Source organism: Protopterus annectens, chromosome 4.part0 (genome assembly GCF_019279795.1).
Source record: "Protopterus annectens isolate FY-2018-M chromosome 4.part0, PAN1.0, whole genome shotgun sequence".
NCBI lineage: Eukaryota > Metazoa > Chordata > Ceratodontiformes > Protopteridae > Protopterus > Protopterus annectens.
Window position 1 is genome coordinate 1568784275 of NC_056733.1, and position 17500 is coordinate 1568801774.

Sequence of the window (17500 nt, forward strand, 5' to 3'; positions counted from 1 at the left end):
TGGTCTCCCATGAAACGACTGGATGGTCCAGACACCAGTACAGATACCAGCAAATGTGCTACATGAATTACAGCATTCAAGAAATCAAAGTCAGGACGACTATATGCTTAATTCCTACTAAAGAACTCTCATGGTCCTGCATACTCTCCAATAAGCGAATACTGCAGAAGCCATTAAACTCAGACCTTCAGAACTAGGGAGGTTGGAGGTTACCGAGTTAACAGGAGAGCGTTATTCTTAAAAAGTTCTAAGCCTGTTATGAGTAGTCCCAATATGTACATGGTAGTGTCCAGATGACAGCCTACAAACACTACTGATCAAGTGACCTGTAGCATAGACTTTTCATGATTTGGCAGAAATACCAAAGAAGAGGCAGAACTGCACTAAGGAGTCTCTGGGATCAAAGGATTTCATCCATGTAGAGGCTAGAAGCAAAGCATACAAGTACAGGAAAATGCAGATTCCTTTCAGTCAGAGACAGGCTGCCAACTACCACCATGCATCTGAACACCCAGGGGAAGTGTGGCTGTGGTGAGACTGTAGGGCAGGACTCTCTAGTAACAATGACTGTCTCTCTGCCTGAAGTGAAGGAATCTGCTAAATGCATTGGAGGCAAACACACTGGAGGTCTACTAAGTGCATCAATTAATTTGCCTTTAAGAAGGGCTATATGCCTTGCAGAATGAACACTCTGAATGGTATCTTTGTTGATTTAGGCCTTTGAGAGCCATGATTGATCAGAGGTCCTTATCTTTCTAGGGACCCCAAAAAATGTTGAATAGATCCCAGACCTTCTCTGGGTTCACAGGATCTTTTGGCTGTTTTTTCTTCTCCCACAAGAATATAGCAGTCTCCCTCTCTATTTGCTGCTCTACATTTGCAGGGTGGGACAACTGAGAGTGGCAGAGACGGTTTAAGAAAAGGGTACTGTATAGCCTCTGGATACTAGTCTCCTCATCCACATGTTATGTATGATGACCAACAATGCAGCCGACTAGACAGATAGCCTCCAGGAAGGGAGCAGCCAGGTAAGCCTTCAGGGACACTGGGGCCATTTGCCTACGATGGAACCTCTGAATGCCAGGTTTTGCAGACACCCTCTGCCTAAGAGGCAGCATCCATTAAAAGACTGACACTGGGATTCCTAAACTACAGTGATATGGACACCTTCCAATTCCTGTTGTAGGATCTTTGAGAGGTCTCAAAACATACACCTAGGCCAGGGCAACACCTTTTCCTCCTGCTTACCCTTACACAATTTTTGTTTAAGCTTGGGTTCAAAAAAGGAGGATTCATAATAAGAGGCATTGGTGAAGGATGCTTTGAAGTTATGTGCAAAGTCACAAAGGTATAACAAAGTAGAACGTCTCATGGCTATACCAGCAGCTGCTGTTCTCACTGCTCTCTTGGCTATAATGTAGAGAGAGCTCAGAATTATTCCAACATCATGGACACATGGGTCTCGAGCTGTTTCGTGGAATAGGAAGAGGCCAGATTTCTCAACGAATCAAAAACCTGCTCTAAGTTTGTTTGGAAATAGTTCATATGGGTAATTTAACACACTTGGGGAAAATGTGCCCGAGGTTTAAGAATGCTCCTCCATCTTGTCCACTGTGCAAGATTTCTTATTTGTCAGATGAACAGCCACTATATCTCTTCTAACAGCTCTCTCTCTTGGTAGCTGTTCCTTCAATGCAGGAGTCCACCAGAAGGCCTTTGCTGCAATACCGCCTAAACTCAAGAAGGCAAAGTACCTTATCAGGGTTCCTGGGGATAGCCTCTGGAGTCAGGTTCTGCTATGCCCTCCTGACAGATGGCAGAAAATACCATCCAGGAAGAACAGGAAGCAGTCCAAAAGCCTAACATAAAACACTTCGTCATACTGAGAAGACAGGTTGGTGGGTCAAAAGATCCCCTCTTGCACATCAATTGGAGGACTTCATTGAAATTGGCATCTTCTGGAAGGGAGTGAAGGGGGAACCCTCAAATCATCCAAATGAGCATCTGAGGCAAGAGACTCAGCATGAAAGTCAGTCTAAGTGTCTCCTTTTACATCATCTTTTCCTGGGAAGATCTGAAGGGAAGTTCTCCGAATCTTCAGAGGACTCTGCTTAAGCTTTGGGAGGCTCTCTGATTCTTTTCATGTTGTTCTGCCTACGGAAGAATGAGAAGAAGGCAAAAGATCTGACTGAAGGATGCCAGAAGCTGCATCCAGTGTCAACAGGAGTTCTGTGACCTTTCTCGAAGAGGAAGCCACCATCCTCCTGAATGCCAGTCCAGAATGTGGGTGGCACTGGGACCTCCAAACTGGTGCTTTATCTGCACCCACCAAAGTGGATGGAAATGGCGCATAGGGCAAAGCACCAATGCTCAGATGGCTGTTCATCTGACATAAGAGACACTACCATACATGCCAAACACTCGCACAGAAAACTGCCACATGTGGGTCAATGAACGGGATATAACTGGCACAGAGGATGAAACCCTGCCACCTGAATGGTTCTGAGATGGAGACCAGAGACACCACCGTGAATGCTAAAAGACTACTGTCCCAAGTGGGTCAGTGCCAAGGATGGTACCAAAAATCAATCGTAGGCCAGTCAACGTAGACTCCATGGGTGCTCAAGGTCTCTGTCAAATAAGATGGATACAAATTTGTCAATACCTTGATATTGGCTGAGAAGTACCAAACCAGCATGCTCCAGGCATAATATTCACTCCAAAACTACTGGAACCAGAGAAAGAAGAGAGGAGACTGTAGAACAACCTGATCCACAGTAGATACAAAAGGGGAATGGCGTGACTCTCCTCTTAATCTAAGCCTTCGAAAATGCCCTCATCATGTGACCCTAAATCCAATTCTGATGCACGCAGGAAAGAGCTGGTAGACAAAGGGGAGGATGTAGACAAACAGCAGAAAGATAATCTTGTTAAAATAAATAAATAAATAAAATAAGAAAAATACCTACTGAGAGTGATCAATGAATGGCGTGGAATAACTATTTGATTTCTATGGGAAGTTCCTGGCACTGGGGATGCAGAACACAGGTGTCAGTAATGCCAGTGGAAGTTGAGTATCCTGCTTGGGTATCTTTGATGCAAGACTGGCACCCAGTTACGCCGATTTTTCTTTTGTTCTCTCTCCATTTCTCCTCCTTTTCCCTTTTGTCTTTTTCCTCAAGCAATTCAGCAGGAAACCCCACCTGTAAAATCAGTTTTTTTTTCAGCCAAGGAATGTGGCCCAAAGGCCTTAAACACAGACCAGCCCACCTTGAAATGACCAGGCTCCAGGCACACCATGCAAAGATCACGGTGTCTTAGGACAGGATTTTTGTGATCATACTGACTGCATTTCTTGAAGCTCTTCTCTACAGGTTCATAATTTTGGATCTAGAGTTTTTGGTGCTTAGATATATATATATATATATATATATATATATATATATATATATACACATATACATATACATATATATACATACACACACACACACACACACACACACACACACATTATATATATATTATATGTTTTCAGAGTGTAACGAGTTAGCAGATTTTAAAAATTCCCTACAGAGCATCTATCAGTAATACTGGCTGAGTAAATGGTTAAGTAAGGAAATTATTCTTTTGAGCTGGGATAAGGGATATGAATTGCCAAGACATAGTAAGGGCTTATTAAGTTTAATTCTGTTGGAAATCAGAGTCTACACCAACTGTATTTGAGGTACTGAATATTACAAAATGATATGGAAGAACCGAAGAGGGATCTTTAGAAAAGAGGAGGAGTAAATTACATTGAAGTAAATGGAAATTGTGGAAACATATGCAGAATAATGTTGTGGAAGAGTGAGGTTTAAGGGCAGGCAGGAATTCGGCATTTTTTTGTGATGTTGGACTGATGACAGTAGCAAAGAAAATATATGTGATGTATAATGTACTTATGCATGTTTACCCATGTCTTATGTGAGAATTAAATAAAAAAGTGTTTATATAAAAAGGATCCCTTCACGTAAACTGTTAGAGATTATATAAATAAAGTAAAATTTCTTAAAAGGTACCAGCCATACTGTTGATGTGCCAAACATTGTACAAGTGAGAATCCTTCACTCACTGAAATACTTTGTTCAAAGCATCTGTGAAACCAGGATAAAAAACCTGAAGCTCATCAACTCAATATTATATTGGGAATGCACTTACTGCAATGCAGTTTTAATCTAATCTACAGTCAGTTAAGCCACGAAATGCATGTGACAATAGGGACAAAAAAAATGACATTATTATTATAAATAGCTTCAGCAGTTTCAGAACTACATACATACACACACACACACACACACACACACACACATTATATACATACATATATATATATATATATATATATATATATATATATATATATATATATATATATATATATATATATATACACACACATACATACATATACACATATACATACATACATACATACATACACACACACACACACACACACACACACACACACACACACACACACACACACACACACACACACACACACAAAATTACCAGGCTTTCTTCTCTGGTCCCCATCATCATGATTTTTGTGTTTGGTTTCAGTTTTAAAGTTCCAATCTTCACATCATCGTCAGCTGGCTTGCCTACAAAATGCAAAAATGGTAAGTACAAGTGCAAGGAAATTTGGGCTTTCATAACTTTAACCTAATGTGGATAGAAACAGTTTATTCTTATTATGCATTTCAATTTACTAATGTGCTCAGTTAATGAATACTCAGCTGTAGCATTACCGTGCAATCAGTGTATGCACAGATTTTAGGAAGAAGATTGCTTTGGCTTTTATCTGTATGGATAGTCTAGGTATTGACTTAAAAAATGACAGCACATAAATAAATAAATAAGATGCATCACCTCTCTACTCAGTCACTACATAATGGAAGCTTACATAAAAGTGTTACATATTACAGCAGACTGTACACATAATTTCAAAACTGCTCATCCTTAGGAGGGTCACATTAGTACTAAGCAGAGTACACTACAAAACTTCCTCATTCCCAGCAACTCTTCCAAATCATCTTGTATGATCTTCAGTCATCGCTGAGGATGATGAGAGATACAATTCCTGCATTACATCTTGGGTCTGCCCCAGGGCCCCTTCCTAGTGAACCAGGCCAGGTATATTCCACAGCAGGCATTCATTGCTCATATTCATAACTCACCTCAATGGACTCCAATTAGTAAGGAAAATTACTGGACGTACTCCAACATCCTCTTAGACTGCCAGGTTACTCACCTTATCATGAAGTGTTAACCCAGAAAATGAGCTTCACTTCTGCTGACTGCATAATCTCATCCTTTCAGTCACCATCCGAAGCTCATGACTATAGGTGAGCACAGGTGCAGAGACTGTCCAAGAAAATGTGAACCTCATAATTTGCCTCTCATTTTCCCCAAATATCTCTGCCTTGCTAATTCCATTATTTAAGGCATTTGTTAGACCCATTAGCATATTGCAGTTCTTTCTGTATGATTAATTCTTTACAGATAAAGTATTAACTACACAGACTGTAGTCAGACATCTCACATAAAGGAAAAATATGGAACCTCTCACTTTTTAAAAACTGGGTACAATTTACTATAAGGATATTTAATTGTGATTTACAAATGTCACAAGAATGAATATCTTGTTACAGCCTTGAGTACCATTTTCTTGCAACATACTTTCTTCACAAGAAATCATAACTTGTCTATATACCAGAGTCCACGTCTCCTGTCCCCCCCCCACTAAAGAGCCTTCAAACCTGAAACATACATTTGTGCAATAAGCGTAAGCTGCATCGAGGCTTATGAAAAAGTATATATACGTGCCAAGGGGCACGAAGAACACCACCCAGATAACAGTTAAGGATATTTATTCAGCCAAAAAAAAAAAAGTCACACCAAGCACATTAACGCTTCACAGATACAATACGTTTTCATTCATAAAAAAAAAGTACAGTTGTGTACACTTACCATAAACGTAGATGTTAGAGTGTATTCACTTTTGCAGTCATTACATTTGGGTAATCCTGCTGGCAGGTTGCCCTCAGCCGGCCTGAATTCCACAGTCTTGGGTCTTGCGTCGGCCGCTGTCGCCCCCTCCCTGACGTCAGGTCGTCAGGGGTATAAAAGAAGCACCCAACACCATTTTCTTTAGTTTTTCTTGCCCCAGATGTCAGGTGCCCCCTAAAAGGGTTGCCAAAATTTATATATGTATAATTACATGCACCAGTATATAAAATTTACCTTCATCTACAAGCAAATACACCACACAGGTTGTATAAATTAGAGAAGGAAAGATAGGTTCCACCAGAAGAAAAGGGGGATGGCGGGTGGGTAACCTGGACTGCAACAGTGAATACACTCAAACATCTACATTTATGGTAAGTGCACACAATTGTACTATGTTCTTCATGTTTCACTGTTGCCGTCATTACATTTGGGTAGAGTCCAAAGCTAAGGTTGGGAGGCTGGAACTAAACAGCATTAGGAGCGGCTATGAGGCCCTGCAGAACTGCAGTGGCAAAGCCTGCCCTAGATTTAGAGTAGAATGGCAGATGATAGTGCTTTGCAAAGGTGTGCACTGAACTCCAAGTAGAAGCCTCTAAAATGTCCTTAGTAGGTACTCCCCTGAGAAAGGCTGCTGAAGTGGCTGCAGCTCTGGCTGAGTGTGGCCTAATGCCCTTAGGTACTGGCTTGCCATGCTGTACATAGCACAAACGAATGCAGTGGCCTATCCACTTTGAAATAGTCTGCTTTGAGATAGCCTTTCCTTGTGATCCTGCAGCATATTGTCCAAGTAGAATCTAAGCTGTCTGTGTACGTCCAAAGAATGCAGAATTCTCTCCCCCTTGTTCTGTGGATTTGGATAAAAGGTTGGCAGGTGAATAGTTTGGTTGAGAGCCACACTGGACACCACCTTAGGCATAAATGTTGGGTTTGTCCTCAGAGAGACCCTGTCTGGATAAAAAATGATAAAAGGTTCCACAGCCAAGTGTGCCTGTAGCTCTGAAACTCGTCTTGCAGAAGTTATTGCTAGGAGCAGAGCTGTTTTCAAAGTTAAAAACATTATATCAGCAGTAGCAGCTGGCTCAAAAGGAGGCAGGGTGAGTTTTGCCAAGACATAGTTGAGGTCCCATGCAGGCACTGGTGATCTCCTTGGAGGTCTTAAATTTTTGACTCCTCTGAGGTACTGCTTTAATAAGGGATGAGAAAAAATTGGTGGCTCTACACTGTAATCAGCCGAAATGGCAGAGGCATGAATTTTAATAGATGAAAAAGATAGGCCTTTGTCCAGTATCTCAGTTAAGAATTGCAAAATCTGAGGAATATTTGGCACAGCTGTATCAGTTCCTTGTGCCTGGTTCCAAGTACAGAATCTCTTCCATTTTCCAGCATAAGATTTTCTAATACTAGGCCTTCTGGCTTCCAAAATGACATCCATCACAGCTTTACTGAGAGGTGTGTTTTGTAGGACTACATTATTTGCCATGCTGTCAGGTTTAAAGTTCTGAGTTGGCTGTGCAGGATCTGACTGTTTTACTGGGACAGTAGATGAGGTATTTAAGGTCCAAGCTGGGCATTGAGACAAGTTCCTTAGTATTGGATACCAGTGCTGGCGGGGCCAGTCTGGGGCAATCAGTATCATCTTTGGCTTCTCCTGTCTGACCTTTAGGAGTACCTTGGGGAGGAGAGGCAGAGGGGGAAATGCATATACTGATAGTTTTTTCCAGCTGAAGGATAGGGAGTCCAATTTACATGCTTGTCTGTGATGAATCCTTGTGCAGAATCTTTTTAGTTGGTAGTTGTGAGGGGAGGCAAATAGATCTATGTCTGGGCATCCCCATTTCCTTGTTACCATGCTGAAGACTTGTGGGTTCAAGTGCCACTCGTGGGGATCCATGAGGTTTCTGCTTAGTTCGTCTGTCAGAGTATTTTTCCTTCCTGGCAGGAATTGTGCCTGCAGATGTACTTGGTAAGTCAATGCTGTGTCCCGCAAAGTCATGGCTAGTCTGCAAAGGGGGTAAGAATGTGTGCCCCCCCCTGTTTGTTTATATACCACATGACCATGGTGTTGTCTGTCTATCAGTAGTTGTCCTGGATGAAGTAGGTCCTTGAAGGCTGTCCGGGCATTTTTCACTGCTAGCATCTCTTTTTGATAGATATGTAGATGCATCTGGTTTGAGGTCCATGTGCCCTGAATGCATCTTCCTGCCATGTGGGCCTCCCAGGCATAATCTGATGCATCTGTTGTTAGTGTCTACCTGGCTGGGGGTAATGTGAATGGCTGTCCCTTGTTTTGGTGGCAAGCCTTTGCCCACCATCGAAACTCCTGTTGCAGGCAGGGAATGAGAGTAATCATAGTTTCCAGGCTGTGGCAATGTTGAGTCCAAACACTTTTTAGGTACCATTGAAGTTTCCTCATATGCAGTCTTGCATATGGAATTATTAGGATGCAGGATGCCATGAAACCCAAAGCCTGCAGAATTTTTCTTGCAGATAACTGGGCCTTTGTTGCCAATATTTTGAAATAGATAGTCAGTTGCCTTTGTTTATCTGGCATGAGATGAGCCATCTGGGCAGTTGTATTTAAGCTTGCACCTAGGAATATTATCTCTTGAGAGGGTACTAGTTTTGATTTTTTTTTTGTTGACTGTGTACCCTAGGCATGCTAGAAGTCTTTTCACAAATGCCAGATGCTGTAGAAGAATGTCCTTGTTCTCTTCTTGAATTAGACAGTCGTCCAAGTAAGGATATATTTGTATTCCTTTGTCTGCAGAACGCAATTACTGGTGCCAGGCACTTTGTGAAGACCCTGGGTGCAGTAGATAAGCCAAAGGGCAGTGCAGAGAATTGGTAATGCACTGAGCCAGCCTTGAATCCGAGGTATCTTCTGCATATTTGTCTGATTGGGACATGCAGGTATGCCTCTTTTAGGTCTAAAGTCACTAGCCATCATGGGCAGAAGCTGCTGCAAAGTCAACATCTTGAATTTTGGTATATCCAGGAATGTGTTCAAAACAGATAGGTCCAGTATTGGCCTCCAGGCTTTGTCCTTTCTGGGTACCAAGAACAGTCTTGAGTAAAATACTTGTCCCTGCTCTTGCTCTGGTACTTGTTGAATGGCCCCCATGTCCATGAGGGATGAGACTTGTTTTTGTGCCTCTGCCCATTGATTTTTTGGCAGATGTGGCCAGCCGTTTGCCTTTGGCAGGGTATGGAAATGGAACTTGTAGCCTTGTGACACGATATTTAGGACCCACTTGTCCTGGGTTATAATGTGCCAATTTTGAGAAAGAAGTGTTATTTTTTCCCCCTAAGGGTGCTGCCAGGAGATAAGAGCTTGGTGCAGGCAGGGGGAAGTCATTGGGACGGTTTCCTGTAGTGATTTGTCTTCTCCAACTTTGGAGATAGAAGCCCCCCATTGCTTTGAGCGGTATGAGCCTTGCACCTGGGATCTGCCTCTAGGGCGTCTGGATCTGCCCCTTTGAGGTCTGTCTGACACAGGAAAGGACCAATTCTTTGTTGGCCAGTGTCTACTAAACCTAGGTGGCTGTACTTGTAAAAAAAATTGTTTGCATAGATTTAGCTTTGTCCTCCACTTTCTTTAACACCTCTTCTGCCTTAACACCAAAGTATCCTGCTGTAAAGGTGCATCTAATAATTTAACTTTAACATGATCAGGCAGATTTTGTTCCTTTTACCAAGCATGCCTCCTAATTACAGAACCTGTAACTGCGGCCCTGCAGGAGACCTCTAAAGAATCAAAACCACATTGGAAAGTATGCTTTCCAACTTGTTCAGCTGCATGCAATAAATCCTGCATTTCCTTGTTTTCTGCACATTCAGATTTTAACAACATTTTCCGTTTAAGCAATGCCATGACATGTTGCTGATATTTGAGCATATGAAACTGACAATTTAAGGCCCTTATAGCCAAGGTAGCAGATGTGTAAACCTTTTTCCCCCATCTATCCAGTGCCCTAGAATCTGAAGGGGTAGGGTTTTTTGCAGCAGAAGCCTCAACTCCTTTGGGACCCTGGGAAATAGTTTCTGGGTCTGCAGCAGGGTTTTTAAAAAGGAATTTATGAGAGTCAGGAACCCTGTAACATCTGTCAGGCTTAACAGGAGCTGGAGGTAAGGAGTCAGGGGTAAGGCTAGACTCCGAAAACCCATCATCTACAATGTCTAACACAGGTGGGATGGCTAGTGGCTTGTGTTGAGGTAGTAAAAGGAAATCCCCGAGCCTCTTTTTAGATTCTGAAAAATCTTGGCTCTCCCAGTGGAAATGCTCCCTCGTGGCATGTACGGTTTCCCCAAAAGAATAGTCCTTTGGAGGAGAAGCTGAAGGTATAGATTCTTCAGCATCAGAATCCTCATAGGGGGGAAGAGAATATTCCTGATCAGAAGAAATGGAAACCTGATCTGAAGATTCATAGTCAGTCTCTTGCCTAGGCCTCTTATCAGGAGGGGGATGGGAACCCATGATCAAGGTAATAAAGTCTTCGGCCATTTTGAGCATCTGTTTTTTGGGCATAGAGGCCTGACCACGTGGCTCTTGAGTTTGTTTCTTTGCTTTGGAAATTGCTTAGACTTTGAAGCTGAAGTCAGTTTGATGTAAAGATGTTTAGGTCTGAATACACCCTCATAAGCCGGTGCCTGCTCAGTGGCTCCGTATCCATCTGAAAGGATAATATCAGAGGCTCCAATACCTTGAGTTTCCAGTGGCATGGCCGACACCACGTGGGAGTTGGTAGCGGCTGTGACTCTAAAGTAGCGAGCGTCAGGGGCTGCAAAAGCATCTCACTGAGGACCGGCGACTGGCTTAGGAGAAGCTTTGTCGTCAGTTTTGGGCCTCTGTAATCTCTTTCCTTTTCTTTGCGGTTTTTGTGGACTCCGGTAGTTGGATGGCTATCCACCGACATTTCTGGATAATTAAACCGGCGTCCAAAATAGTTTAAAGCAAAATCATACTGACGCTTAATAGTGCACTGGTTAAATCTAGCACAAAACCGACAACCAGAAACGTTGTGATCAGGGCCTAGGCAAGGAATACAGTAAGAATGAAAATCCTTACGAGGTATTTGCTTCCCACAAGAAATAAAATTATTAACTTTTTCTGACATCAGTCTGGAGCAAGAAAAAAAGTTTCCCCAACGGGGTACTTAGCTTTATTGAAGACTTCCGATCTGAAACTCGAACACGAAAATCTCAGGAGTTGGCCGACAAGCACTTGCAAACTGCTTCGGGCACCACGCAGCAAGAAAGACTAAAGAAAATGGCATCGGCTGCTTCTTTTATATCCCTGACGACCTGATGTCAGGGAGGGGGCGACAGCGGTCGATGCAGGACCCAAGACTTTGGAATTCAGGCCGGCTGAGGGCAACCAGCCAGCACGATTACCCAAATGTAATGACTGCAACAGTGAAACACGAAGAACATCTTCATCAGATGTGGACTAACAACATAAAGCACACATATATCTTCCTAGGTTTCCATAATTAGCAATCAATTAAGCAGAACGATCCAAAGTTAAAGAAAAACTCTTCATTAAAAGCTTAATAAAATGAATGTATATAAATTTAATTTATTTAAATGCAAATAAATAGATAAAATCCACTTTAAACTTATTAAAAACCTTGAATTGTTAGTAAATATAAATACCTATTCTTATAAAATAATACTTATGTTAATCTAAAATCATACTTGATCAATGCACATATTCCTTATGTTAATACTCCATCTTGTCGCAAAAAGCTAGTACTACAACTAAGTTCCAAAATAAAAAAACAAATCATGTACCCCTTTCATAAAGAGATTTTTTTTCCTATTTAAATAGGTGAAAAATAAGTATGTGCATCAAAAGAAGATGTTTAAAACCATATAGGATAACGATGTCTTTTCTAAAAACATTATAATTTTACAATTTAGCAGCTCTTAAATTTTAATAAGGGAGCTATGGAAATATTCTCATTCAAACCTGGTGATACATTTGCTTTTAAGTTCATTTGACACCACAGCTCCATATATTCAATACTTTCTTCCCACAGCCCCCCTGTTATATCCTTCTTAACCCTTTCTAAAACAAACAAAACTAATGGGCATGTGTGCATGTTAGTTGATGTTTGTATAAAGCATTGGTCTCTTTCTTAGTACATATGTCTTAATAATGCTCATATATTCTTTTCTTTAGTTTCCTTTCAGTCTTTCCCACGTAAAAACAAGAGCATATTTGACATACTGTTAAATATATTAGACCACTAGAATCACAATTATAAAACTATTTTCCTTTTATTACCAAGTCCCTACCTTCTAAAATTAGGTTTTCCTTATTATATACATATATACACTGTGAACAATATCCACATCTGTATGTTCCATTCCTTCTCATACTTTTGTTCACTTGCCCATAGTCATTTTCTATTAATTTCTTCAGGTTGTGGGAATTTTTGTAGACACGTTTTAATTTTTTTCTAAATCAAACTTGTAAACATATCTGTAAAACTTGTAAACCTTTTCCATTCAGATTCCATGACTTTTCTTATCATGTTGGCACTGGCATTATATTTCCAAGACTAGTGCCCTTCCGAACTTCTCTTCTTCATATTGTTTATTTCATTTTCAAGATTAACCCCTAAAATGGGTTTAAACCTATCCTTTCTCCCATCCCATACTTCCTTCTTGTTTTTTTTCAGTTACGGAATCAGGATATTTCCCAGCCTTGAACATTATCTCTAAGGTCTCCACCTCCTTTTCAAAATCTTTGTCAAGTGAGGTCATCCTGCATGATCTGACAAATTGACCCTTCACTATATTCTTTTTATAATGCAAAGGATGTGCACGATTAAAAGTGCAAATATGAATCTGAGAAAGTGTTTTTTCTACGTACTTTGGAATTTATTTTTTTTTTATTTTCTTTATATATCTCCACATCCAAGTACTGCAATCCTTCTTGGGAGGCTTTGCATGTAAATTGTAAAAAAGAGGTAGCGTTATTTAAAAAACTTAAAAATTCTTGCATTTTCCAATCCTGACCAACCCATAAAATGCATACATCATCTAAAAACCTTCTATACATAGACCAGCATTCCTTATAAATGGATTTTAAAACTACTTTTTCTTCCCATCTAGCAAGGACTAAATTTGCGTAGGTAGGGGCGCATGCTGCCCCCATCGCCACTCCTTTTATTTGATGATAAAATTCACCTTTAAAATGTATAAAATTATATTTTAAAACTAATTCCATCAACTGTAAGCATGTCAGACAATCATTGTGTGTCAAGTCTTTTTCATTAAAAATAATTTCCTCTAGTAATTTAATACCTTCTGTGTGAGGAATGCTAGAAAAAAAGATCTAGTATATCAATAGTTAAAAACAACATATCGTCCCCGAATAGATCGCCTTTTAATACTCTTAAAAAATCCCATGAATCCCTCAAAATATTTTTTCTCTTTAACCAAATGCTTTTTAGTTTGGAATCAATGTATGTAGCCAAAGGTAAAGTTTTGGATCCTTCTGATGAGACTATAGGTCTCAAACGTGGATCCAAACCATTTTTGTGTATTTTGGGGATTCCAAATATAGAGGGTATTTTTGGTTTGTCCACCTTTAGAAAACAATGTGTTTTGGTCTATTAAACCTTCCAATGACATGTCTTCTAGGGCTAGATCTATCCTTCTATAGGCTACGTTGATTTAATTCACTGAAACACTAGTATATTTACTAGTATCCATTAAAATGACATTCATTTTACCTTCATATATCAAATTGTCCATTAGTACTGTTCCTCCTCCCTTGTCTGGTTTCATAACCCTTACATTTTTGTTATTCCTTAAATAATTTAAAACTTTGTTTTCATTAATGTCCAAATTTGCCCTATATTTTACCTTAGAAAATCCTTTTCTTATTTCTTTTTCCACCATATGTTCAACATTTTTGATCTGAGGATGTAAGGGAGGGTTAAAAACACTTTTTCTTTAATTCACTACATTGATTAATACCTTTGTCCTGTGGGAAGAATAGTTCTAAATTAACTTTCCTTGTAAACATCTTCACATCCATTAAGCTTTTGGCTAGATCTCCCTTTCTTAGTGGTATGTTACCAATGTATATAGGTTTATTAAAGATGGTTATAGTATAAACAACTTCAGTGGAAATAAAGTGAAAAATGAACATTTTAGCCTTCTATCCAGGGGGTATGAAGTTCATACCACTATACATATATTAGGATCCATGAACCTAGTTTATCTTTAGCACACTCAAACTGGCCCAAAAGGACCAAACTTTTCTAATTTACAATGCTGAATATCAACATCCAAGAAAGGCATCAGTTCAACATTAATATTTGGTTTCCACCAATAACAAATCAAACCTGGCTATAATAAAAATGGCAATGACTATCAGATTATGACTAAAAGTCCGGAATACCTTTAATCTAACCAACATTGTCAAAGAATCTTTACAAAGAGTGGGCAGAGTGATAACTGCCCCAGGTGAAAAACTGTAGGTGGCACTAATTGGCATCTACAACTTTAGACATTTGAGAGTTCACAAACGGTAAAAAAAAATTGTGAAGAACTGTCAAACTGTTCTTTTTTTTCAAAAGTAGTAATGAGTTACTATGTTGCTGAAAAAGGATGATCATTTACAAGAGGGTCTTTATGGACAGCATAGGGAAAGAACCAAACGGGGTGTACTGCAGCAAACTGCCTTACTACAGCTCTGTATAAAACACTTTTTTTAAGCTGAATCCAGTACAAACAACCTATTTCGGAACGGAGTTTTACCCAGGAAAAAAAAAAACACTGACCAATGTCTATGCATAATGAGGGGGGAAAATGACTCAATATTCAGGCATATCTCACAAATATGAAGGTACAAATATATCCAAGATTACCGAAAAAAGTTACAACCTTCAGCTGAAACATAGCTGTGCAAACTAACTCCCATTAACAGTAGATATATGAATACACTAGACCATGGCCTTACCATTTGAACATAAAACGTCTTTAAGAGATTATTTTTTTCAAGTTTTTATTAAATTATCTAGACAGTGGCCTGCCTATACTGGCCTCTGGGACAGAAAAAAAAAAAATGAGCTACACAGCCAGCACTCTGGTACCAGTTCACAAAGTCAAAGTTATCAACTTTGGTACTTCACAAGAACAGTCAGGGAGGGCCTACAATAAAGAGGGGACATGAAACATCCAGACACAAGGCTTTACTATTCTAGACTTTCTCTCTATAGAGGGGTCACATACATCCAGTAAGAGAACACCCTTTTTCAAGGAATGATACTAATACATATAACTGCTTACTTTTAACTTCACAATTTTTCAACTATCAAACACCCTTCATATAATGCACTACTACTATTTTATGTTAACAAAACTAACAACAAAATCTTGCAAATATCAGCATTTTATTTTTTATTTAACAAGTTCAGTCTCTTCTAGTTCAACTGTTTAATATTCATTATGACTGATGGGTTCACAGGGACACAGGAGATACAAGATTCAACTTCTGAAAACTTGCCACTGTAGTACTACTGGTACATTCAACTGGTTAAGAGATGGGGGCTAGTCTTTATCAAAAATAAGTTGTTCCTCACAGTTCTCTAGAGTTAGATTTGGAGCTGGACATACTTATACACAGAAAATGATAGTTTGTTGCAGAGGTGGGTGTTCGGGAGGTAACATGTCCCAGTAAGTCCCACTTAAGCTATACAGACTTAGGTCCTTTGATACTAAATTTGTGTTACTAGCAGCCTTGGGATATGCAGCAGATGAAACAACTAAGCTCTGAAGGCCAGGTGAAGATCACCACACAGGAGTAAGAGGCAGGGCTTTTACATGCGCTGGGTATCAAAGAGCTCAGACCATGGATTTTTTTTCCTGAGGAACCACCAATGTGCTTCAAATGGGCTTAGGTGTTTCCAAATACAGGTACATTCCAAAGTGGGCACCATATTCTAAAACAGACCAGACACGGAAAAAGGACTGGGGGAAAAGATTTCTCTTAGAAATAAGAAATTCCTTTAGTAATCAGCTTGCTGAGGTAGAAGACTTTTCTAATGACAGTGGATGCATGTCGTTCAAAAGAGAGTTCGCTAATAATGTGTAAGTTTATACTTTATTAATAGATTATAATAAATTTTTGTTACCAATTTCATATATTTTAATTTTTTTCCCTCCTTTGTTCAGGTCAATTGTACATAGTGTATATAAAGGTTTACAATACTTGTTTATTGATGACTGCATTGTTAAACATTATATTATTTGGAAAATAAAAAATTTGAAAAAAAGTTCACTATCCACAAACATGCCTGGGTCCAAAAGGATAGCATCTATTTTAAAGGGGAATATTCACATATGTGGTACTTCTGTAACAGTTCCCATATCCCATTTTTTGGTGTTCAGCTTTAAACAGAGATCTTGACACCACAAGTTCGCCAGAGTTAGGCCATCTTGGGAGGATCAGTTTTTCTTCAAGGGAGCTGCTGGTTAACTATAAGCTTACAATCGTCCATGAGCTTGGTTAGCCAGAAGCTTTTTGTGTCAAACTTGACATCAGAAAAGTAGTAAGTAAATAGTATTCGCAAAACAGAGGCTTAGGGTACATCACTGCAGACAAAGTCTATTGGACCATGCATGGTGCCACCAACTTTTGGGGAGTGGTGCCCACTTCGTATTTTTAAATTTGTGCTTCACATTTAATTACATATTAGGATGCAAAACCAAGCATCGTTCAATATGTATTAAATGTACCAGTCCTGATAGATAAAAAAAAAAGTGACAGAAGTAGTTTGTGCTAACTTTGACCAACAGACTGTTTTTCCTGTGTGCAGCAAGTCTAGTCTGCATGGAATATATTCTGTTTAGTTAAAACAGCAAAGATTTTGCATGCCTTGTTATTGAAAGACCATGATAAACTCTTGGGCACACATTTACACAAGGACCAAGAATGCCATTTAACAAAGTAGTTACAGCATGTAGTATTTAGCTGCACACACGAAACTGCTTGCATTTGCTGCTTTTACAGAGAATCAGTAAGTAACCTGCCTGCTTGCAATCATGTGAAAATGGTGCCCAATCTCCACGTAAACATAAAGTTGCTATTTTTTACTCAAGAATCTTCTGACTAAACCAGATTAGCCAGCAAGAGTGAGCCTTGCCATGAGATAGTAAAGAGAGAAGCTACAAAAGGAAAAAGGAAGAACAAATCCAGATCTGGAGAAATGAAATTCAAATCTTTTCAGTCAAAACAGATATTTCCTCACGACTGTTTCTATGTTGTACAAAGGCAACCCAGGCAGTGACACAGGACTGCCTGGGAGCAGCAAAGGTCAACACAAATGACCACGAAAACTTGTGAAAACAAAGCAGACGTGTTATATAACCACTAACTGTGTTTTGTTTAAAGATAGCATGAAACATGTTAATAGGCAGGCAGAGA

At 39.7% G+C, this 17500-nt stretch overlaps 1 protein-coding gene across 1 annotated transcript in view; it reads right to left on the bottom strand.

Annotated features, from left to right (window-relative positions):
• UBLCP1 (ubiquitin like domain containing CTD phosphatase 1) overlaps positions 1 to 17500 on the bottom strand; it is a gene marked incomplete in the record, with an annotated part of 598821 nt that overhangs the window by 490898 nt on the left and 90423 nt on the right. The window contains 1 exon segment of the mRNA XM_044069354.1: positions 4558 to 4649. Coding sequence (XP_043925289.1) covers positions 4558 to 4649 — 92 coding nt within the window.